The sequence below is a fragment of the Mixophyes fleayi genome, chromosome 9 (genome assembly GCF_038048845.1).
Source record: "Mixophyes fleayi isolate aMixFle1 chromosome 9, aMixFle1.hap1, whole genome shotgun sequence".
Classification (NCBI taxonomy): domain Eukaryota; kingdom Metazoa; phylum Chordata; class Amphibia; order Anura; family Limnodynastidae; genus Mixophyes; species Mixophyes fleayi.
This window is the reverse complement of record NC_134410.1, coordinates 43,259,130-43,284,403: the sequence shown is the minus strand read 5'-3', so window position 1 is coordinate 43,284,403 and position 25,274 is coordinate 43,259,130. Positions and strand designations below refer to the sequence as shown.

At 37.5% G+C, this 25,274-nt stretch overlaps 1 protein-coding gene across 5 annotated transcripts in view; it reads right to left on the bottom strand.

The window, feature by feature from the left end:
• Nucleotides 1-25,274, bottom strand: part of AFF2 (ALF transcription elongation factor 2) — a 422,546-nt gene that overhangs the window by 31,823 nt on the left and 365,449 nt on the right. For 4 of the 5 annotated variants that reach the window (XM_075187324.1, XM_075187329.1, XM_075187328.1 and 1 more), the window contains 7 exons: nt 14,498-14,660; nt 11,826-12,836; nt 9,481-9,608; nt 5,738-5,933; nt 3,903-4,042; nt 3,208-3,271; nt 1,554-1,690 (listed from right to left, as the gene is read on the bottom strand). In XM_075187324.1, coding sequence (XP_075043425.1) covers nt 1,554-1,690; nt 3,208-3,271; nt 3,903-4,042; nt 5,738-5,933; nt 9,481-9,608; nt 11,826-12,836; nt 14,498-14,660 — 1,839 coding nt within the window. The remainder of the gene's footprint in view (nt 1-1,553; nt 1,691-3,207; nt 3,272-3,902; nt 4,043-5,737; nt 5,934-9,480; nt 9,609-11,825; nt 12,837-14,497; nt 14,661-25,274) is intronic. The other variant, XM_075187326.1, reaches the window with a different exon arrangement.

The following is a 25,274-nucleotide window of genomic DNA, read 5'->3' as shown; positions in this document are numbered from 1 at the left end:
TATCTCATATCCATCTATCTATCTCATATCCATCTATCTATCTCATATCCATCTATCTATCTCATATCCATCTATCTATCTCATATCCATCTATCTCATATCCATCTATCTCATTTCTATCTCATATCTATCTATGATAGATACAAAGACGTAACTCAAGTAGAAGTGCATATATAACATTGTAGGCCTGTTTTAGAGTTGGATGTAAATCCAGTTGCAACACATAAAAGTGCAGCTGGACCTGGTGCAAGTTTGCAAGTTGATGATGATGACGAATGTTGGTTTACCCAGGGCTTAACAATTTGCTAGATTCAGTTGCACACATCTAAATATACATGCAACTCAAAACACAACAGCAGAAATGTAGGGGTTTAGATGCATGTTTGAGTGTAGGCAAAATAGGTTATTTTATATTTAGATCAGGCCCATTATGTCTTTCTCTGACCTTTTGAAATTGGGCAAAATATAATATAAAGGTAGGACAACCTATCCACCAATATCACTGACTCTGGACCTTCGTAATATTTAGTAGATGGATTAGTGAGGGTTAAGATGCAGTAGAGAAAATGGAAGTTCCAGCGGGATTTATATGCCTATAGTAGTTGAAATCAATTTTTTGAACTCCTCTTCAAAAATCCCATTCCTCATTGTGTTGTAAACATTTATTAGACATGTTTGGCAACACAAATGCGTGGTGCCACTTCAACAACAGCTCCTAATTCCTATTACTGATACAAAATTTCTGTGTGGTTAAAAAAAATCTTTGCCCTCTGCTGCAAGGTCAGTGATACCCCACTGGCAACACTGTTCCACTGATAAATATCATTAGCACTTATGCTGGTGGATGCCCTAAACAATCATTTGCCCTATATTGTGTTTAAAAGAAAAGGTTAGGACAAATCCTTTAAAAATCATCATGGATTAGCATTCAAAGTCCATTTTTGGTCATTGACAGCTCTTGAAAATAATAAAATATAATTATTTTACTTTTGTGTGATGGGAGGTTAAATCCACTAAATGAATCAATTGATGCTTCAAATGAAATGAGCTGCCTAATGTCTGTAAAACAGAATAGAGCTGTAATTCACTTTAACTTTGTTGATTAAAGTTCACTTTTCTTCTCATCGACCTCATAGACCCAGGAAACAGAAGAAAAGAAGAATTTTTCTCTGTTGAAAAATAAAATGATCAAAAACCTCTTGAACATAATTTGCTATCTAATATTGCACCCTTTAAAGGCAGGTCTCCCTGCCAAATATTATAATGATTGTTCTTTATAGCCACCCACTACATCTCAATTCTAATTTTATGAATATTGCAAATTATAATAGTCACATTATAACCTCTAAAGGGGCTAATTTATAAAAGCACTGTCCATCAATTACACATTTTCCATCACATTAATAAAATGGCACAAAGTAATTACGCTGACTTCTGAGATGAAGATGCCTTGAACAAATCATTATGCTGAAATTATTTTCTTTAAAAAACTTAGCAGGTTCTAATTACGACTGAAATTAGATAAGGAAAATGATCACAAAATAGACATTAACCTGATGAGTTCCACAGTCTCGGAGTACATGGTGTATGGAGATTTCGCTTCTAATGGATCTCGCTCCATAGCGTTCCCGCACTCGATGAAAGAGAGGGCAGCGTCAGCATAATTCACAGCTTTGCCAAACTTTTCTATCTGAAACATTGCATAAATATAGTGTTATAATGCAGAAAAAGAATGTTTATTCCACATTGTCTCCTGTCCTGTAAACCACATTTTAACATGGGTTTTTGTCTTACTGCTCCATTTATTAAAACAGAGAACCAGTTTGGTTGCCTTCTTTCATCTACTCATTTATCTAGAACTTGAACAATGTATCGCATAACTCATTGCATAACTCTGTATACCCGAGGGCAATGTCTGACTGACTGGTAAGCAAGATAGGGGCTGAGAGTATAAAGCAAAATATCAAGTCAGGGCAGTGGCGGATCCAGGGGGGGGGGGGGGGGCGTTCCCCCTAGTAGGGGCTTGCTGCCGGCGGCTGAACACTATGTGCAGGTCCGTTCGGCAGAGAGAGTTAGGGAGAGAGTCCTGCCCAACTGCTCTGATTCACACAATCCGAGGACCCGGGCAGGACTCACTCCCTAACACTCTCTGCTGAACGGACCTGCACATTGTGTGCAGCCGTTGGCAGCATTAGGTGTCAAAAGGGGGCGGGGCTAAATCGCCCCCCCCCTAAATCGCCCCCGGAACAATTAAGTTCTGGATCCGCCCCTGAGTCAGGATGAACGGGACGGAAAGAGCTATAAAATTGGGGACTAGGACTACTTAATAATTTTATAGACATTTAAAAAGGCACTCCACACAAAAATTACAAAATAATGTTGTATTGTTAATTTGATTTTTTTGTTTTAAATTAACTTTGATGCTGTTGTTAGGGAAAAAATATATTAAAATATATCATCTTAGTTTTGAACAATTAAAATCGGTGCTGTCACATCCATATCTATTCAATACAAAAGAACTTGGCAGGCAGTCTAGATCACTGTTACATTGGTGAAACAATGTTGCTGCAGACCAGTTAGCCCTAATGATCAACAACATCATCATCATCAACATTTACTTATATAGCACCAGCAAGTTCCGTAGGGCTTTACAATTGGGAGCAATCCCAGTAATAAAACAATTCTGGTAAAACAGAAAAACAAGGTAAGAGGACCCTGGTCACAAGCTTGCAATCTATGCAGACTGATCAGTTAAAATTATGTACCCCCCACCCTTCATATGTCAATAGAAAATTGAATAAGAACAGCAAGTCATCGTATTATCTATTGTGGGATATGAAGGAAAAAAGACAAAAAGCATTTAAATAAGAAAATCACATTCCTACAATAGCATGACTGCCTACCTCACTGAATACGGCTGACTTAATGGTGAATAACTTCAAACTGATCCTCTCATTCACAATATAAGGGCTTTTACATGACATGCCAATGCTATGTTTAAAACTACACATGCATGAAAATTACTTTTTTCTGATCACAATGCCTTATGTTTCCCTCTGACTTCTATCTGCCCCATTTTATAGACATATATAATCAAATGTAAATAAAACATAGAAATAACCTGATGCGTGTGACCTGATATTGTGTTTCAGTTATGTAAAACAGAAAAGTAAGATCAACATGTAAAAAGAAAAAAGATCAACTTACCAAAGCATCTGCTTTGTGCTTCAGCCTTTTAGCTTCCTGCATGTAATAATCAGCATTATGTAACCTGAAATTGCAAAATGATTTAAAATAAATAAATAATGCACAGTTATACAAGATGAATGCAGTAACATTACCCAGCAATTGGCTCTGACGTGTCCACAGGTCAGCAAATATCTGACCAGGATTACTATACATTTGTACTTCGTTAGCAAATCACCCCAAGGAGTGTCATATTTGTAATTAGACATAAGAGGCAATGCTTATTGACAGCTGGGAGAAAAGGTAGTTCAGTCATGTTAATCGCAGCCACTTAATAAAATAAAAAAATATAATTTTTACATGTAGTCTTTTCATATTTAACTATGTCTATTTGACACTAGACCCACCCAAGTTACCTCTGACTCTTTGGGGTACATTTATTAAACTGCATGTTTGAAAAAGTAGAGATGTTGCCTATAGCAACCAATCAGATTCTACTTATCATTTGTTTAGCACATTCTACCAAATGACAGCTAGAATCTGATTGGTTGCTATAGGCAACATATCTACTTTTTAAAGCGTCAGTTTAGTAAATATACCCCTTTGACTTTTTGGCTAAACCCAGGAGTTTGGTCAGTGTTACAGGAATATGCAGATGTAAAAGTATAGAAATATACAATGCACACACAATTTCATCACAATATAAAGTAACCTACGTTTCATCAAACGTTATTTTTGATCTTCGAGAATCGGTGTTCCCATTGGTTATCGCAGGTAGAGAAGACCACAAATCAGTCTCTAAATGATGCTGAGTGTTCTCCAGGCCACTGCTTGGTGGCCTACTGTTGTCTTCTTCCTGTAAAGTTAATGGATATGATTTATGGCATAAAGTCAACAACAGTCTGCCTTAAAAATATGTTTTCTAAAATATCTCAAATGGATACATGTCTTAAAGAGATATTCCACAATCAAATGACTATTCCTTTAACTTTTACTCAAAACATTGTATTTTGTTAAAGCTTCTTTCAGTGTTTCTCAGTCATGTCTAAAAGCATTGTATATTATCTTTGCCCTTTGATGCCACCAGGGTTGGTACCGGGTTGTTTGATGCCCCTTGCCTGGGAGCACCTCTAGGTGCCACATTGCTCATGCACTATTCCCCCCTACCCCTGCTTTCAAAGAGCAGAGTGGGGGATTCGGAAGGTGGAACGGCACCCGTCTACCTGCACGTGCCAGAAATAGATTCCAGGGCAGACGGGGCGCCCTACTGCCATCCTTACCGTGTTCCGCTGGCCCTGGAATGCATTGTAATGCATACAGCTCAGCAGAGCTCTGTTATATAATACACAACTCTTACTGATGATATAAACATATGGATAAAAGCACAAAATGAACCAATATATAATAATATAAATAAACCAATGTATATAGTGATAGCGGCAGGAAGGCATATACAAGCCAACACATTAAATTAATTTCAAGATGGAATACCCCTTGCATTTACTAAGCTGAAAATACTAGTCTGACAGCATTTCAATCCAGATGGGTGAAGTATCACCTTTCTATTTTATAAACAGTTCCCTGAATGGTTTGTGATACCCAGAAACCATGGCACCACTGTAACTAAATGGACAGAGTATATTCCTGGATATGAACATTATTAATGACATGCTGCAAGTTGGTGTTAAATCATGTAACTGTCCATAACAGGTTATAGTATGCTGACGTGTATCATAATTATACCCACTGTTATAAGGTAAATACATTATGACACAAATATTCTGTCCTTTCTGTCACAGCAATAAATTGATGCAACAGAATATAGTCATCCTATCTGTAAACATGAGCAACAATAAATATGGTAATCAGACAGATTCCAAAGGCAAACAGAGCATGCATAATGCGGACACCAAATGGTATTCAGACATAATGCATTACCTAGTACTGTTTTATGACACTCTTAAGCTACTGTATTGTCAGTTTGCATATTTTGGTTGCAATGAGGATCATGTAATCTGCAGAGGGGCAGTGCCAAGTTGCACAACTCACTGAGAGCCATTGCATCTGGTTTAGCAATTTCTGTCAATGTGCATAAAATTGTATATTTGCCTATATGTTTTTGCATCTCACCGTGCCTTGTGCCCCTCACTTCCCCTGCCCACAAGGGTGCAAAAGGTAAAAAAAATATAAAATCACCCAATGCATACATGACATTAATTCAGTAGGGTATGTATGAACTTTGGGAAGTAATGCAACAAATGGGCTTTGTATATTTCAGTTGTTATAATTATGAAGCCCATATTATCAAATACAATGATTTATTTGTGACATCCTGCTGACAAGTCAGAGGGGTTGGGAGCTTCCATGTGTCACTTCATCCTAAATGACTACCACTGACTTATCATCAACATCATCAACATTTATTTATATAGTGCCAGCAAATTCCGTAGCGCTTTACAATTAGGAACAAACATTAATAAAAAGAGAACCCTGCTCGCAAGCTTACAATCTATGGGACTTTAGAAATGAAAATTGTATTTACACAGCTTACTTTAGTGTTGGTTGTTGTGCTCCCATTCTTTTTATGTCGTGTGGAAGTCCCTGGTAGATGCGCAGTTGTAGTGCTGCTGTCCTGACTGAAGGAGCTGTTATCACTGGAGTGTCGACGACGGACTGGTTCATCCCCCAAAGGTGACAACAAAGGAGGAAAAACTTTCTCTTCTCTTTTCTTCGTTGTCTTTTTTGCACTAAAGAGGAACAAATAGGATGGAAAGAAATGTATTTCTTGTTTTTAAATCAGTCAACAATCGGTTGTTAGATGTTGTCGAGAGCAATGCATGCTGTGCAGTAACGCACTTTTAAAATGTACAAAACGTTCAGCATTATTGATCCCTATGACCTCCACACCCTTCCATTCACATTATCACATGCAAGATACTAAGAAGTCCGCACAAGAGTCTTTGGTGCCTAGGACAGTAAGGCGCATTGAGATGTGAATGGGTAAGAACAGCAAGGTCATAGAAGGTTACTATATCTCAAGATGAGAGACCGATGTGAATGTGACCGGATCACATGACACTGGCTTCCACTAGTGTGAAGAGGGCTTCAACCAGGTATGAGCTTCCTGTCCAATCACATTAAACAATATGATCTGACAGAGATATTCATCCCTTGCAAATGATTATCCCAAGCTATACACATCTAGAGAGTATAGTTTCCTTAGTATATGGGTGATTTATTGATTTATTAAAGGAATAAAGTTTATTCTATCTTGCCAGATCTCTGTTTACTCCAAACACCCCATGATTAAAAATACATTTTACTGAAATGGCATATTGAATGCGAGTAATACTTACATGTTTAATACACCACCACCAACTCAAACATTATAAAACTGGTTTTAACTAATTAAAATCATTATGCTCATACCACAACACCTAACACTTTAAATAGGGCTTCTACCTGTAATCAGAGTTTGGAAGACTTAAACATGACTGTTCCTGCCACTTGGCAGACATATGAATAAGTGACACTCTTTATAAACATCTGTATCCATGGAAACAACATGGCGGACACCAGACGCCAGTAGCAGCCATGTCTAAATTGTTTTAATAAGACAAAATCATGTTATACCATTTTTTAGTGGCGTTACCATTTAACAATAGACTTCTATTAACTACAACAATGGTGCTCCATCTACCCAAGTCTAGGATAGTTATTGGTTGGTTTTTTTTTAAAACTATGTTTTGGCGAGAACTATTTTAAACTAGCGGTCATCTGGATAGAGTTACAGGTTAAATAAAGTACAAGCAATAAATAAATGAATGTGAATACATCTCAGATCGTTTGGTATGGTCATTGGCACTTAATACTTCACAGAAAACTGAATTTAATCACTCCAAGAGATTTATAGAACTGACAAACCCTTTTATGAAAGAGAAGGCATCATTAGCAGACATTAATTGTTACATATTGTTGAGCTGATTGTTAGCTAGCTTTGGGCTGTTACTACTCTAAAAATGGGTTTTTAATTGCAATAATAACCAATTGTGAATGAATTTATTGGAATAATTAAACATGTTTAATGACTTAATTTGCCAACATGTTTTTGCTAATTGAAATGCAACGACAAACAGTTAATATAGCGGCGGAAGCAGACTTGCCTCCAATGGATTTATGTACGAGAAGAAACAGATATGATTTAGACATGGTATGGAGATTTTATAGGAGTATCGGTATGTAATTTATCTATAACATTTTATATGTATAACAATTACCAAATGTGAATCTTAAACAGTCTGAGACCTTTACTATAAATGTAACACAATAAATCCTTCCCCTACTTTGCTTTCCATAAGCTAGTTTGATTAAAAACGTGTAACAAGTATCACATCCAAACAGCTAGTTATATTGTGATCTGCTTAAATTAAAAGTTCTAGAATCCTCAGACTTATCCACAACTTCTCAGAGTAGAAATGGAAAATAATTATTTTTCATTTAGTGTGTAGTGTAACTAGTTTGGCTTCCAAGACAGTATTAATTTGCCTTATTTTCATCCATTATATATATATGAAAAGTCCATGAAATAAAAATGTATTGTTAATTTAATTGCATCTAAATGCAATATTATAATGTCATGTATTCTTATTTTGGGCCAACAGTATACTGTGTCACTCTGTTTCCATAATGTCCCCCATTTGGCTCATACTTTACACAAATATTCACACTTTCTCTAGCTCCCTAAAATGCCTAAATGAGTTCTAACCTTAACATATGATGCTATTTATATTACTGTTGTTTATTTGTAGCATTCTTTTTATAATGACATTTTTCATTGGTTTTATAAAGAACAACATATGCAATGCAATGTAGACATAATGAAGTGAATACATGTATTATATACAAAGATGATACAAATACAATACAATATAAGCATATACAAATAGTGTACTTTTGACTGCTGTTAGCCTCCACCTGGCTTCCAAGTAGAGATCCATTGATATGTACTGGTCACTTATTGCATTAATAGACTATACATTGTGTTGATCTGGTTTGGTGCAATCCAAATGTTCTATAAAGCTAGCCTACATCAGGAGACGGTCATCTGTGACTTGAGATTGTCTTATAGATGGAATACTTATACAAAATGTACATTTGTTTATGCTCATTGTAATTGCCCCTCTTTGGATTATTTACCATGTGCAGCTTTCAAACAGTAACTGTAAATACAACATGCAAATTGTATTGACAGAGTGACAAAGTCATCATGAGGTGTGAACTGAATAACATGATATAGTCATTATATAAGAAGAGTGGTGACCAGCAAAGTTTGTTGCTAGCAGAAGCTCACTGTTCGATTTTAGGGCTCGGAGGGGGAATGACAAAGATTAGGTCACCCTTCAGCCCAGCTGTTTAATATCTATCATCTGACGCCTCGGAGGCATTCACAGGAGCTGTGATATTGGCAATTGAGTAATCCTTACACTGCTCCGTAGTAAGACAAAATAAATCTTTGCTAACCCACAGTTAACTAAATCAAACAACATATTCTATTTATTTTACAAATTGACTCTATGGGGGGTATTCAATTGACGGCGGGATCCCCGAAAATCCCGCGCTCGAAAAAATATTACCGTTAATTCGATAATATCTCGCTGGATTTCAGCTCGCAGCTCCCTGAGCTGCGAGCTGAAATCCAGCGAGTAAATTACCGTATTAACAGGTTTTTACGCGCGGGATTTTCGGCGATCCTGCTGTCAATTGAATACCCCCCTAAGGGGTATATCTACTAAACTGCTGGTTTGAAAAAGGGGAGATGTTGCCTATAGCAACCAATCAGAATCTAGTTATCATTTATTTAGTACATTCTACAAATTGACAGATAGAATGTGATTGGTTGCTATAGGCAACATCTCCACGTTTTCAATCACGTAGTTTAGTAAATATACCCCGAAGAGTTTTCAGTTAGGGATCGATCACATTCACCCACATGCATGTTCAACACATTGAAAATATTCAACCAAATATATACGTGCAGAGGCTTGGCCAGTTTGTTCAGTTCACCCGTAGGCAATAGGAAATAGTGCACGGCTCAATGATCTCTATGGTCAGTTTTCATGTTAGCTGTCACACTTTAAAAAAGGTATTATTGTACATTTGCAATTTACAAAAGACAGGCGATAGAAATATAGCTAAAATATATATTACACACATATAACAACTGAAACCTAAATAAAATTCTAAGTAAAAAAAGCTATCAATACAGTGACGATAAGTAGTTAAAAAAATACTTACTCTTTAGTGCTGGCTGCCCTAATATTAGGGATGGGGGAGATGCATGGGGGGAGAAGTAGACAGGGGGCGAGCGGATCATCCAGACGTTGTTTCTTGCTGTCACTCTGCATGTCACTGCTTTCAGACTGCTTTAAATGAAATTAGCAGACATTTAGCATTTAGAATGTCCAGACAGGATATAAAGAATCTGCCTCATATTTGCAGTTCTTTCGACTGAAAAGGGTACATCACACACTGTGCCAAATACATCAGAGGTCTGTTTCAAACGCTTTATCTTAAACACAGACATATCAAATACATACTAAAAGTGCATTACACAAGTGTACCAACACAACTGTAACACAAATACACTGAACAAACACTACATAGCAAGTCTTGAGTCATGTATATCATTTAATAAAATAATTAGATACAATGCAGTGTTTGGCTGGCCCGGTAGGATCCTGGATAAATCTATTTTAATGCAACAGTGTCTGAGTTGATGAAGAATTGCTTGGATAGTCTGGCCAATGTGGCAACATCTCAGTGGGCGCAATATTTTGGGAGGAGCTTGTGGGCGTTTCCTTGACGAGGGCAGCCTAGTACATAAATGTGCATATATATATATATGCGCATATATATATATATATATATATATATATATATATATATATATATATACACACATATTTTACAATATTCTATTTGTTAAGTTAACTATGTTTAAATAAACAGATTGATTGTCTAAGCACTTGTATTAAAATATAGACTAGAATGCCCTAAACTGTGGCTTTCCAGTTGTTGTGGAACTAGAAGTCTCAGCAAGGCAAATTGTTCCCTCCTCATAAGGGATAAGCAAAAATCAATTGTTACCAATCTTTTAAAACAATGACATATTAGTAAGGCGGTATACAACATTCAGATCTAATCATCTCTTTTATAATGCACGTATAGAAGTACTGTAATTTAGCCTTCAGTAGGTCACAGGTTTAAGAGATCTCCTTTCAGTGTGCTACAGCAGAGTAGGTGAAGAACATATTCCATTCAACTAATGGGATTTAATGAGTCTCTTCAATAGTTTTGACCTTCTTTTGGTGTATGTAGGTCAGCTCTTCTCCTTATGAGCCATGTAATGAAACACGTAACATCTATATAATCTACTGGAAACATTCTGTTCAGGGACACTGTAATACTGAGACCTACAGGCACAGAACAGTCACTTAGGAGCACATTGAACTAATGACTTGGCTGTGTATACAGGTTACATAGTACAGTTTCACTCCTTATTGGCTCATTAGTCTCATATTGTGTAACTAAATATCACTGAAAGCACAAGAAATAAAACACTGTACATAGACACACACACACACACATATGTAGGGGGCTTTCTTTAGGGATTGCGCTGTTGCTATAAGTTTCAGAAGAAAAAAAAAAATCTTTTAAAAAGTTACAACTCCCCTGGTATTGTAAAACGTTCATGTGGTACGACCCTTCCGTGTAAACACATTTTAATGTTGATTTTACATTTTAATTTAAATGCATTTCATGAACATTTCCCCTCCAGACTGTAACCTCTCATCCCACATTAGACAGCACCAGTAGCTGCAGAACATGTTACCAGCACTAAATAAAATTATATTTCAAATTTACACTGTGAACATATACTACAGCGCATAGAAAATAGTGCCATCGTCACTTCAATATGTATTATTAGAAGTATTAGAAGTAATGACATGTGGGAAAATGACATGTCTTTTAATATCATTATAATTTACAGTCGTATATATTATATATTTTTCCCTTTTGCTTGCTTGAATAGCAAAATGGTTAAAATGTAGTTGGTTAAGTTTGCACACAACTTGATAATTTAACAATCATTATATTGTTACAAACATAACAAAAATGATTAAATGTTTTATTGCATGGCTTATCGCTTTACATATCATTTTTATTTTTAATGCCAGTAAACTCAAAGAATTAAGCTCAACATTAGAAACAATTATGATGACTGAACCTAAACTTGTAGCTTTTCGATTTATATTTTGTAGCTGTCAATTATGAAAAAAACAGTTACTTTGAAGACCAGGCAGCTTAAGACACATTTTACATCACTGGAAGATAAAGCTAAGTACATGAGAACATGCTTGTTATATATACTTACACCTAGATAACAAACAGACATTTGTTCAAATCAAAATGGGTTTAAGTCCAAAGAGGTTAAAATACAAATGTATTAAACCAGTCTTGAAGACACTATTAAATTGGACTACATGCAACATCCTAAACAAGCCATAAAATTTAAAACATCTGCATTGAACATTGAAAATTGAGATTAGGTTTCGTAGAATCCTTGTGACTGAACTCACCTTGTGCTTCCGTCTGGATTTTGTAGAAATTTTCTCAGCAGTTGTGGCTGGCATTTGAGGCTTGTGTTTAAAACCTGCGTCTCTTGCTTCGTTCTTTAAAACCTCACTCTCAAAAGTCTCTTGGCCTGGTATTCTGGATAATAGGCTGAGGTCTATTTTTACCCATAAAGACTTAAGGTCTTCAAATTCCCTCAGCGGAGAAAGAAGTTCACTTTGGACAATGGGAAGGGGAGAGAATGGCTCCTCCAAATCAATATGGGCCTGGTCTAGTGATATACTGCTGCTATTACTGGTTAAGCTGCTCACACTTAGGATGTTGCTGCTACAGTCCTTTGACTTGACCGGATTTGTGGGCCCGGTACAAGCCGTTGATATTTTGACCTGCAGAACTTCTTCTTGATCAGTGTTGGAATCGGATGCCGAATCAGTTTCAATAAATTCCCTAGATTTAGGAACAATTTTGCTCGCTCCTCTTGCTTTCTTTTTCTCTGAAGCACTTCCAGTGCTAGTCCTTTGTTCCTTTCGTGGCGCCGTTTTAGCAACAGTGGCTTTTGTCCTCGCCTTTGGTGGCTCTTGGCTTTCTCGTACGTCTTTCTCTTTGGGCGTGCTGCTGGTGGGGTTTGGTTTGTTCCATGTGTAGTCCTCGACGCTGGATGTTCTTTCCACCTTTTTTGGTTGTTTCTTAGCAACAGCTCTTTGTGGAGTAGGCTCATTATGAGCTGGTGACTTCTGCTTCAAGGGTTTTGCCTCTGGGGGTTTTTGGGGTACTCTAGGTTTGTTTTTTTCCTTTACCGGACTCAGCAGTTCCCTATCTTTGGACAGGGAGTCAGGCTGAGGGATAACACTGTTGAGCTCTCTTTTATTTTCTCCTTCAATCTGTTGGTTATTTTGAGACTCAGAATTATTATCTGAATGCCCCTCATTTTGGTTGATAATTATTGTTTTGTTGTGTGGGTTGACTTTATTTAACCACTTATCCAATTGCCATTTGTTTGTGGAGGGTGGCTCCGGCTGCGAAGAGAACCAAAATAATACATCGGTGTTCAAAGTGGAATGCATACAATAAAATATTTTTCAGTTTAAACTGATTCTGATAACAAAACATACTAGACTATTTCTAAAAATGGCTAATTAGTGAGCACGCTGGATGTTTTCGTTTTAATTTATAGCATTGCCCCAGAGAAATCTAACAAAACAAAAATGCTAGATAAGTCCAACAAATGATACATTTTTATAATGTTGGTTTTACGTCTCTCCTGAATACAATACAAACAGAAAATCAATTGCTTATATATAATATTGAATATATAAACATACTTAAAGCAAATGTAACAACAAAATAAATTAGATACATAATTAGATCTGTACTGTAATGTAAGATTTATAGTAATTTGAACAGCAAAATTAGCAGATTACATGTAATGCAATTGTAATAGACTTTTTTGCCATTCTTGCTAAATGTTGTTAAACTTCAATTGTTAGTAGACTTGATGGGTAACAACATTTGTTGTAGATACATAGCTGGACAGACTCATGTTACCTGTCCCTGAACATTTATTGCATGCGTCAAACACAAAAACAAAATTGTCATTGCTTTATTAAGAGCTACCCAACAGCAATCCTTTAAATGGGTTACCTTTAAGAATTTTGTAATATAATACTTCCAAGCCCTGACTGCGATCACATCGGTCATTCCAAATACTGTGGCTATCACTCTTTGCTGTCTCCACTCATTGGTGTGCTTCTATAATACTCAAATAGTGATTACACTGTGCCAATCTCTCCAATACCCAAAATAGTGATGTCACTATGTAGTAATACTAAATATGTGCAATCATTATTTTGGTATCATAGCATCACAAAGGTATATGAGCAGCACGTTGGAGAGGAAGCCAGTGGTGTAAATAGTTGTATCGTTGTTTCTGCCGTGGCGCAACCTAGGGTGCTTTATCGTTGTTTCTGCCGTGGCGCAACCTAGGGTGCTTTATCGTTGTTTCTGCCGTGGCGCAACCTAGGGTGCTTTATCGTTGTTTCTGCCGTGGCGCAACCTAGGGTGCTTTATCGTTGTTTCTGCCGTGGCGCAACCTAGGGTGCTTTATCGTTGTTTCTGCCGTGGCGCAACCTAGGGTGCTTTATCGTTGTTTCTGCCGTGGCGCAACCTAGGGTGCTTTATCGTTGTTTCTGCCGTGGCGCAACCTAGGGTGCTTTATCGTTGTTTCTGCCGTGGCGCAACCTAGGGTGCTTTATCGTTGTTTCTGCCGTGGCGCAACCTAGGGTGCTTTATCGTTGTTTCTGCCATGGTGCAACCTAGGGTGGTGGTGTAATTAGGTCCGTGTTCCCCAGAGCACTAGCACTACTGCATCAGGCGTTGTGGGACAATAGTGCAAAATAGAAAGTGTGTGGGTGTGGCCATGCTAAATAGTAGAAGCGGTTTAATTGAAGGCGAGACCAACAAGAACTAGGGCCAGCGCAACAAAATGAAGGTTTCTCATTACCTTACTTAAGGAATTTAAGTGACTCGCCCAGGTACCTTTTTGGTTGCCAGGGTTAATCACTAAAAGTATGACAAAAAGAAGGAAGGGTGGAATGAGAATAAGACAGTTTTAAAAGAATTCCTTTAGAAAAAGTAATCTAGTATATTACTAGGTATTGTGTTCCACTGATATATTTACCTCTGGGGTTGCATTGCGCTTTCCTTCATTACATTCACTGTCACTAGAGCTGCTCTCACTGTCAGAGTCAGATTCTGAACTGGTCTCAGACTCACTGGAACTTCCGGAACCTCCGCTGGAATTGACCAGGTTGGCACTGTGAACTGTCGGCAGAGGAAGCCCGCTAGGAAAACAGAAATACTTTACATTAATGTTTGAGGCAGCATTTATTTTAGCTTTCTTAGGGGTGGAATAAGGGTTAGAGAAAGTATAACTCTAACATTTATTAAGGCAATTTAAAGTATGAATAATCCAAGTTATTTCAAACAATGTTTTCAGTCTTACTGCTCCATATCTCCATCATTGTACTTAATTATAACCAACAGAACCTTTAACAATTTAACAACACAGTTACCTACTGCCAAATTTTCTACACACTTGAAAACCGATCTATGTTGTTGATATAAAAGTGATTTAAAAACACAGTTTGCAAACTATCACATTTTTATGACTATTTCACATATACAATATTGAGCTGATCACCCTTTGTCAGATACCCCCACACTTACCACAATATACAGTTTATTTTTGAAACATGCATTTCAGTTATTTGGGTATTTTTGCGAGCATTGCATTATTTTACACTTTTACAATTCAATGTAATTTCAGTACTATCCCCAGGTCTATATATATTAAAGTCTTCTGGGCGGAGCATACACAGTGAGCGTGTGCACTGGACCGCACATGCTCAGTGGAGGCCCCATCCCTGAGAAGAGAGGGGGGCACGGGAGACTTAGAGTGGCATCATTGAGGCCCTAACCCACTTTTTTGCTAAGGACCAGGATGTACACTGCCCTGCCCCTGCATTAACCCCTTACATTTAATTATTTATAGACAAACTGGTGACATGTCAATGATCAATGAGTCAATACTTGAATACAAAGGAACAGATATTTAGGTAAAATCACTACAACTTACTATAAATTCTATGTAACACTGCCAAAGGTGTCATTCTGACAGCATTAAACGCTTATTGGAAAAGACAGCAATTTCTGATAAATACAGTGGCTACAAGCCCATAAAGCATGTATTGTAGAAAGACTATTTCAAACAGAATTTGATTTGTCAGGATTATGTCTTACAAGACAAAGTTTTGGGATTAGGTTACTGAATTTGTATTTCCATTAAGTTCATGGTAAAGCTTTTAAATAAAAGTTCAAATGTATTATGTTTAGTATTTACAGACATATTTTGTGCCATTGGTTTTGTGGCTATTTGGTTATAAAAGAATTACAATGCCCCTCCTTCCTTTTCTGCTCTCTACTCCTTTATCTCTTTTCCTTCCAGTTTTATTCCACGAAATGACTTGATTGTCTGTTTGCCATCGTCTATTGTTAATGTTTTCATCTGTTTCCTTTACAAATAAAGAGTTTATAGAAATAAAGGGGGTGCAGAGGTGTTTTGAAGTAGGCAACTGGCAGCATAGCATTTACCCCAGCCAAAGGATTTAACTAACCTCATTTATATTATACAAGTGTTGAGATGGCGGAGATCCGCCAATACTTTCAATAGAACATGTTATTGCACCTTCCAAGTGCTTTACCTGCCCCACCAGAGCATCCCAAAGACAATGTCACCAGGATTTAAGTGAGAAAAGCGAATAGCACTTGGGTTTGTTTTGCGCATCCACACCTTAAGTGCACTAGCTTGCTGCCAATCCCAGAGAGTTTCAGGGGGGCAGATCCCAAAAGTGGAATGTGGATGTGCAATTATGTATGTGTGAGGCTAACAAATAACCAGATTTGAGCTTCGTTTTGAAAAACAATCTGCATTTTTCTAGTTTGAAAATGACTACAAATATCACCCCCCCCTTTTAGAAGTAGTTAATTTACTGAAATAAAGAACCATTTTCAAAAAGACATTAAACATAAGTGTAGTGAATACATACCTAAAGAGGTGTGAAGGATAACATTACCTTGGTCACTGTCTGACAATACTAATCATCATATTAATGGGAATAATGCACCCCCTATGTAAAATAGAAGAATACTGAAAGCCAACAATACTCTCCGTGACCATATAAAACAATGAGGCCACAAATTGAGTTCATTTATAGTGGTCAAAATACTGAGAATCCTTTTTAGGGGGTACATTAAACCTTATAATTAGGTTTTCCAGTTTTCAGTGTTTATTTTTTGGGGGTAATTCTGTGTTTATTAATCCTATTTCATTTTTGCTTTATCTTTTAGCATGTAAAACATTGGTGTTTATAAGAGTTATGAAAAACAGCTTATAGTTTGGTATTTATGCTGTTTCTGTTCTAAACAGGGGAGATGGAATGGTGTCAAATGGCAGGGGGCCAGCGGTGTGTCACAGGGGACAGTGTGCCAGGAGATAGAAGAGAGGGACCCACAGGACAGGCTCCCAGGGGAGGGGAAAGAGTACCAGGAGAGAAGCAAGAGTGCCAGGGGACAGTGTGCCAGGAGATAGAGGAGAGGGACCCACAGGACAAGCTCCCAGGGGAGGGGAAAGAGTACCAGGAGAGAAGCAAGAGTGCCAGGGGACAGTGTACCAGGAGATAGAGGAGAGGGACAAAACAGGACAGGCTCCCAAGGGAGGGGAAAGGGTGCCAGGAGACATGGAAAAGTGCCAGGGGACAGTGTGCCAGGAGATAGAGGAAAGGGACCCACAGAAGAGGCTCCCAAGGGAGGGGAAAGGGTGCCAGGAGACATGGAAGAGTGCCAGGGGACAGTGTGCCAGGAGATGGGGGAAGGGGACCCACAGAAGAGGCTCCCAAGGGTGGGGAAAGGGTGCCAGGAGAGATGGAAGAGTGTCTGGGGACAGGATCCAAGGTGAGAGCTATGGTTACCCCACCCCAAGCTGCCTAGTAATATGTATATGTTTTATTTTCTTAAACTGTATTTTTTAAAACATTTTATATACTTCTCCTATGTCCAATGTAAGTTATATGTATTATTTATAAGCTTGGCAGACGTAGCTAGGTAGCTAATGTTACCAATCAGGGTCCCTCTCAGCATTCGTGGATCATCCACACAATTCCTGGCACTTAGCAATGTTCCAGTGCCAGCAGTTATCCCACACTTAACAGAAGCACTTCTCCATTACAGGAGCAGCGCAGGCACTTAATGTTATCAGTGGTATGGAAACATATTTAAGCACGTTTAAGGAATCCCTTAGAATTTCCCTGGGATCCCCCCTAGGGCCCTGATACCACTGTGGTTAGTGGTGATGATTAAATGGATGCACTGCTCCTATAATGTATTCTGGTTTCTGTGTTACATTGCACCGGCATTGCAGTGCAAGGAATTGACTTGATAAAGGTCCCGGGAGACTGTGGGAGAACTCTGAATGGAAACTCTTCATGTGACTCCTATATTAGTGATATCTCTAGTTACTAGTAAAATGATTGGCTAAAAATTGTTTCAGGTGTGTACACTTTAAGCTATTTAAATGTCCCGAACAATCATAATATAAATCCAGCAAGCAAAATGCTCTTAAAGTATTTTATTCTATTAGCATGGCCAGCAAATATGACCCAGTAATGATTATGTAGAACTCTCATAGATTAGAGATAAAGCAAATTATATAACAAGAAAAGTGCAACTAATGAAAATAAAAGCAGCAAACACTAACATATTACATGTATAATATATATATATATATATATATATATATATATATACACATACATACACACACACACACACACACACACACAACGTACAGTCAAGGGAATAAAACACATCTACCAATTGTGAATCTGTTGGACGCGGGGTTGGATTTCCCATTTAATCACCTGTTACATGAGCCTTGAAACTCCTTGTGGTGCTAATGACACCAGTCATTGAGAGGATATACATCTGCTTATAAATGTGCACTTGCTAATACAAACTGGCATCTGAAGTAATTGCTACTAACTACTTACCAGAGCTAAAACAATTACATTGATTTTTGTGCATTTAATTCTACCCTAAAGATGCTTGAGGATTAATGTATTTGGCTTTTAATCCTTCTTGAACTAGTTACCTTTTATTTCAACATTTAGCCTTATTTCTTTCTGTGTGAGGCATAACACTGCAAAGACGATTAGCTTAAGAGCTCTAAATACTTGTATAATGCTGAACACCAGGTGTGGCTTCAATGTGCCGGCACCTGAAAGACTGTTACATCATAAAATGTGAACACAAGAGTCTAAGATTACAAGTTCTCCTGTATAAAGCACATAACATAGACTAATGGTTACATTAATTGGTATAAATCTCTCAAATTATACATATACATATATATATATATATATATATATATATATATATATATATATATATATATATATATATTATATTATATATCTATCTATATATCTATCTATCTATCTATCTATATCTATATCAGGGTATAGTGCTGAAATGAACATTTTATGTTGTAGCAGTGGTTTTCTTCAAACTATGCACCCAAAATGTTAAATGAATCTATACAAAGAACGCAGATAAAGTTAACTATGGATAGTAATTGCTTTGCTACATAAAGCTCTTAAAACTAACACTGCCCTTTTCATGGCTCAATACTGGCACTTTCCTCAGACCTTAAATTGACTAATTTAAAAGGCTGAAAGCTAAATGTGACCAGTCTATTTATTTGCACATTCACTGGCACAATGCTAATTTTTATAACTACATGCAAACTAAAAAATAGCATTGAAATAAAAATAATAATAAAAAATTAATAATTAATCATGTGATGTTTTCAAGCTGTATATGTGAATTTATGAGGGTAAAATGTACCCACATTTACGGAGATGATTTGACCAATGACATGTGCCTGGACATCATGATTTGGTGGACTGTGGCATTTTAAAACTGTTCAATGATTGGACCCTACACAAGGAAGGGATCAGCATAAAGCTGCTCACACAATTTTGTCAGCCATTGTCTGAATCTTAATGTGTATGGCCAACTTAATGCACTCTGTGAAATTAACTTCAAAGAGGCTTACATTATCATTAGACCATATAGAAGACTGGGAGAAAAAGACAAATAATCCAATACATCTCCTCACTTGGGGCCTGATTCATTAAGGATCTTAACTGAAGAGGTATCTTATTTCAGTCTCCTGGACAAAACCATGTTACAATGCAAGGGGGTGCAAATGAGTGTTCTGTTTTGCACATAAGTTAAACACTGACTGTTTTTTCATGTAGCACACACATATCAACTTTAAATTTCAGTGTACAAATAAGCTATCAAGTATTTGTGTACTACATGAAAAACAGTCAGTATTTAACTTATGTGCAAAACAGAACACTCATTTGCACCCCTTGCATTGTAACATGGTTTTGTCCAGGAGACTGAAATAAGATACCTCTTCAGTTAAGATCCTTAATGGATCAGGCCCTTGGTCCTCACAAGTTAAATAGATAATTTTGCTGCTGGCTTAATATTATTTATCCATAAGAATTTACACATATACTCTAACCTACAGATTCTAATTCCTAGTGAAGCTGGAGCCCAGATCTGTTGCAATAGCTTATTATTATTTTTGATAATGATAATAATTTAACCCATTGTGCTAAAGAGCAAAATGACCACCCTGGCCACACATTCAGAACCACCTGGCCACAATCCTGGAGAGCCTGACCTTAGTGTGGTAGAGTGACCCCCCAACTCTGACCTACCCGAGTCACAGAAGAGGGAATAGCAGAAAATGGGTAACCAAGGATTAGTGTTTAAAGGCTTAGTCCGTGGAAGTAGTTATTGTGAATGTGTTGGTGGGCTGATATAGTTATTACTCCATTTAGTTTATGTTGAGCAAAGTATATTTAGTAGTGTCTTTAATACTAAGCCACTCACACTATATTGCACAGTAATCCTGAAATGTATCTGTTGAGGATAAAGTAAAGTCGTTGATACTCATATAGTAGTCCAGCCTCATCAACCACTCTTTTATAGACGGTGGAGAGGAGGATTTCCAGTGTACCGGTATCACAACCTTCAAACATCTGTTAAGATGCTTCAATTGTGGTTTCTTATACTGGGCGATGGCCTTATTGATTAAATTAAGTAGCCAAAAACTTGGGCATTCTGATACCTCATTTCCTGTGAATTCTTTTGAGGTGCTAATCACTTTTGGGGTAATCCCACTAAACGTGGAGCGATGTCCCATCGCCATATTGCACCTCCAGCAGGTGTTGGGAACTCCAGGATATATTTTGATTACCAGGCTGGGGCACTTGTACCACCAAGAATAGAATTTTATATTCAGTTTTTACCAAAGTAATGCGAACTGAGTTGGTCTGTGATGTTCGGAAGATGTTTTGTCCCATTTTGTTCACTAAGTTTTCTAAATCAAGCTCCCAGTCCTTCATGTACTTTGGTAATGAGAAAAGATATTTTCAATTACCTATAGATGCATAAGAGTGTCTGTGTAGGGTTGAGGGAAGCTGTACAATTGTTTCAAATGTCTTATATCTGCTTTACTCAAGAAATGTTTCAACCTCAGGTATCGTCAGAGTCCAGAACTAGGAAGATCCAATTTAGAGTGAATATCTCCAAATGGGAGGACACCTGCCACGCAAAGCAACCAGCTAGCCAACATGCCATATTCCTGCTTGTGCCCAATGTCCAAACACACCCATAGGGAAAAGTCCGGTTGGCAAACTGTGGAGTGAGGGGTGAAGTCGGATGATATATGTTTTTACCTCCATAATCTGGACATCGTGTCAATGTGGGGTGTAATTGTAGGCTGTTGTATGGTAGGAATTGTAGATAGCCACAGGAGGATCTTGGCAGGGACTTTAAACTGGGATGACTCTATTACTACCCTGCGTGTCCTCTCCACCATGATATTAGCCAGCATAACAACATTATAATATGCAGCGAAATGAGGAAGTTGCAGTCCCCCTCAAGTCTTTGCGTCTGTATGGGGATGTCATGTTTAAAGTGTGGTATTCTCCCATCTCACACAGCATCTTGATGTAGTTCAGTAAACATTTACTGGGAATGTGGATAGGGAGAGTTTGAAAGAGGTATAAAATTCTCAGGAGTATGTTCATTTTAATAATATTTATATAAATCTGTTCTTTAACTCGAGCTGATCCTGCTGTGGCAACAGAAAAAGCATGCAAAATAAATAATGAAAGTCTCTATTTAAATATTGAGCTGCAAAGGCATGTACAAAATCAATAGTGTCACAGCTTAGTATAAAGGGTTTTAAATTGCATCAGAACAGGAATGAGTTTCGGCTACAAAACTTCTTGCATCATATTGAAGGAGGAGGTTTGCGAAGTTTATATGAAAAATAGCTGCAATGCCTTTATACTCACGTGAACAAGGAGACATTAATGTCCTAATATTAGGTTAATGTTTACAGAGAGTCTGGGAGCCAGATGAGTCTATTTAAAGTGGCAAATAATGTCTATAATACTGATATCATTCTGTAAAATAAATAAATTAACTTTGGAGGCTACATTACATACAATACTTAACAGATATTCAATTACTGAAATAATCAAGAAAATTCAGTTGCCAGGAGTTTTGACTGCAATTTGGCTCCCCGGCTGCTAGCAGTTGGCTGTTCTGTAATTTCTAGTGTAGCTGTTCCTTTTGAGAAAATGCCAGGCTCTCGCTATTTTTTTGCCTCCGAATCCAATTACGAAAGACATAATGTAATCTATTATTGGGGGAATCTTGACACCCTTTTTTCTGCTGTTCAGAGCAGCTCTGTAATTGAGGTAAGCACAGGTGCTACTCATTATGGGCCATTGTGCACCATCTGAATTCTGGGAATTGTGGAATTCAGATGGTTTTCTAACTTCGCTTGTCTGAATAACAAACAGGCATGATTCTGAGGCTGTTTGTACAAGCTTGTACATCATTCATTTGGGACTACTATAGCACCTGCTTTCCCCTCCAAAGCCAGCACTGAGTTATCTGAAGACTATCCCTAGTTATGTTGTTTTACTGACAATACTCTTTTGTCTCTATTCATTTTATAAAGAACAACAAAACCTAAAATACAAATTAACCCAATATAAAATGATATAGTACAGCTATATACTTTGATCAAATATAAGTCTCAAATCTTATATAATATATAACCATGTTTGATACTAAGCACATATATAAGTAATGCTCTGTTAAGTGGCTCCTCACTGTATTTTCCAATAGCCTTACAATAGGATTTCCTGTTCTACACAACAGGAATCTAGGTGTGCACTTTAAAATAATTCCACCCTATAGAATAAATTCCAATAAATACAGAGAAGACATTTTATAAAGTGCAAAATGGCTGCAATGAAAAAACATTGTGACTCGCTGTATGACTCAAATAGCTGAAATAAACAGAGATTTCCACCAAGGCACATATATTTACAGAGCAAGATGGCCTTGTGTGCAGAAAAGCAGCAGTTTGCAGAAAGAGAGAGAGAGAGAGATGGATTTTGGCACAATGAAAGTGTTCATAGCGTAGTACAAAACTAGGCACACCAATGCAACTCATTTTGCGGAGCAGGGCAAAAACACTGCATTATATTTAATATGACAAACATGCACATGCCTGCTTCAGTCTTATATTCCCTGTTGCTACGACCCATACCAGACAAGGCAAAACATCTGACACATTCTAAATGCTGCCAGGTGCCAGACTGCTTCCTGTTGGAAAAGACCTGAGCATCCTCTCTAGCTTCAATATTAGATAGAATTTGGTTTGATCATAGTATGGAGCACATCTCATGTATTATCACTAAATCTCTAGCCGCAAATGACTTGGTATGCTGAAGCATTAACATTGCCCTGCACTGGAGACTAGCCCAAACCCTGAAAAACAGCCCCATACCATTATCTCTCCTCCACCAAACTTCACAGTTGGCATAATGCAGTCAGACAGGTATGTTCTCCTGGCATGAGTCCAAACCCAGACTCGCCCCTCTGACTGCCTAACTGAGAAGCGTGATTCGTCACTCCACAGAACATGTTTCCACTGCTTCACAGTCTAGTGTAGGTGTGCTTTACACCACTCCAACTGATGCTTGGCATTGGTCTTGGTGATGTGAGGCTTGCATGCAGCTGCTCGGCCATGGAAACCCATTCCATTAAGCTCCCACCGTACAGTTTTTGTGCTTACATTAATGCCAGTGGAAGTTTGGAACTCTTTAGCTATGGAATCAGCAGAACGCTGGAGACTTTTACGCACCATCCGCCTTAGCAGTCATTGACCTCGCTCTGAGATTCAACTCTAATGTGTATGTAGTAACTATTGTTCTTTTACCCTGGACTATGCTATTCCTTGTACCCGCCCTTTATTTCCTTCTATTCCCCACCATCTCCATAAATTGTTGCTTTTAATAAAAAGTAAAAAAAAACAACAGTAAATAAAATACACTATACATTAATTAAAAATACATTGCTTATTCAATAGTTATGTGTGGGATAATAACATTAAATCATAGAGTAAATCATTTATTTGATAATACTGTAATATGTTGAACTCTTTTTGCTGAATAAAACAGGTATTCCCATGCTTGAGTAAGGCCTAGTTATCAAGAGAACACTTGATCATTTTAATAATGTACTCTAAAACTGTCCATAGTTGTGCTTCTAGGTGGGGCTAGGGCTGCAAATTAAATTGGACAGCCAGGTATTTTATTTCATTTATGGCTAAGGAAGCAATATGACAGATCCAAGTTCCCTGGCACTTTTGGCATTGCCCACCACACAAAATGTTGTCTGGCACCCCTGGTTAAAACACATTGCTTTAAACAATCATTTAAAACTCACCTCTTTATTATAGCCTACCTTACTCCATTAGTACACCCTCCCAACTACCTCCATGTCCAATCTGAGCTCTCTATAGGCAATAAGTTTTTCTCAGCTCACTAAGTTCTGACCATATGTTTTTGAGTACTTTGCACATTTACATAAAAAAAACAAAATAAATACTACCCTTTGCACAGGAGAGATCATCATGCATGTTTAGCCTGGGGACAGGAACGCAAGTAACAGTACAGCGACATTATTTCAATTACAGTCTACTATGGGGTCAAATGCAGATGCAACTCATGATGATATGACAGCTGCGTCGTTCTTGATTTTGGGCAGAGTTTGGACAGATCAGGGGTGGGGTTTATTTTGTCCCACTTTAGTGACTCTAATATTGGCAGTATTTTTTTAGTTCTAGATACAGACATTGTACATTGTTGATTGTAATTAAAACACTTAAATAAGCTTAGGGTGTTGGCCCTCATCTGGTGGTGGCCATTGCCATACCTTCCAACAGCACTAATTTGTAGGGACACTACCTGACAAAAGAGTGGCATGACCTGGCATAAAATGGGCATGACAGAAAATAAATGTGGCATCGATAGACTGAGTCATTGCTCTCCTGCTTACCTTGGAAGCCCTCCCTTGCCAAGCATATGTATAATAAGTAGGTACAAATAATAATAAAGTAAATGTTACCTACTAATTCAATTTTTAGATAATTCTTTGATTTCTTATAATAATGTTGCAATTTAAGAATTATTAACAGCATTGTAATAAGTGATCTTGGGGAAAAAACAGTGGCATTATGTCTAGATTATCTGATAGTTCAATGTACCTATTATTTTACAGATGTAGGAGACATCTGTGTCATCTATATTCTGTATGCCAGCAAAACATTTGTGGCACATTTCAGATTAACATAAATTTGTTATGCAAATTAAATGTATTCATACTATTTAAAATCTGCAAACGTGCCGACCAACAAACCTCATTTTGATAAAATACACCGTCTCACATGAGCC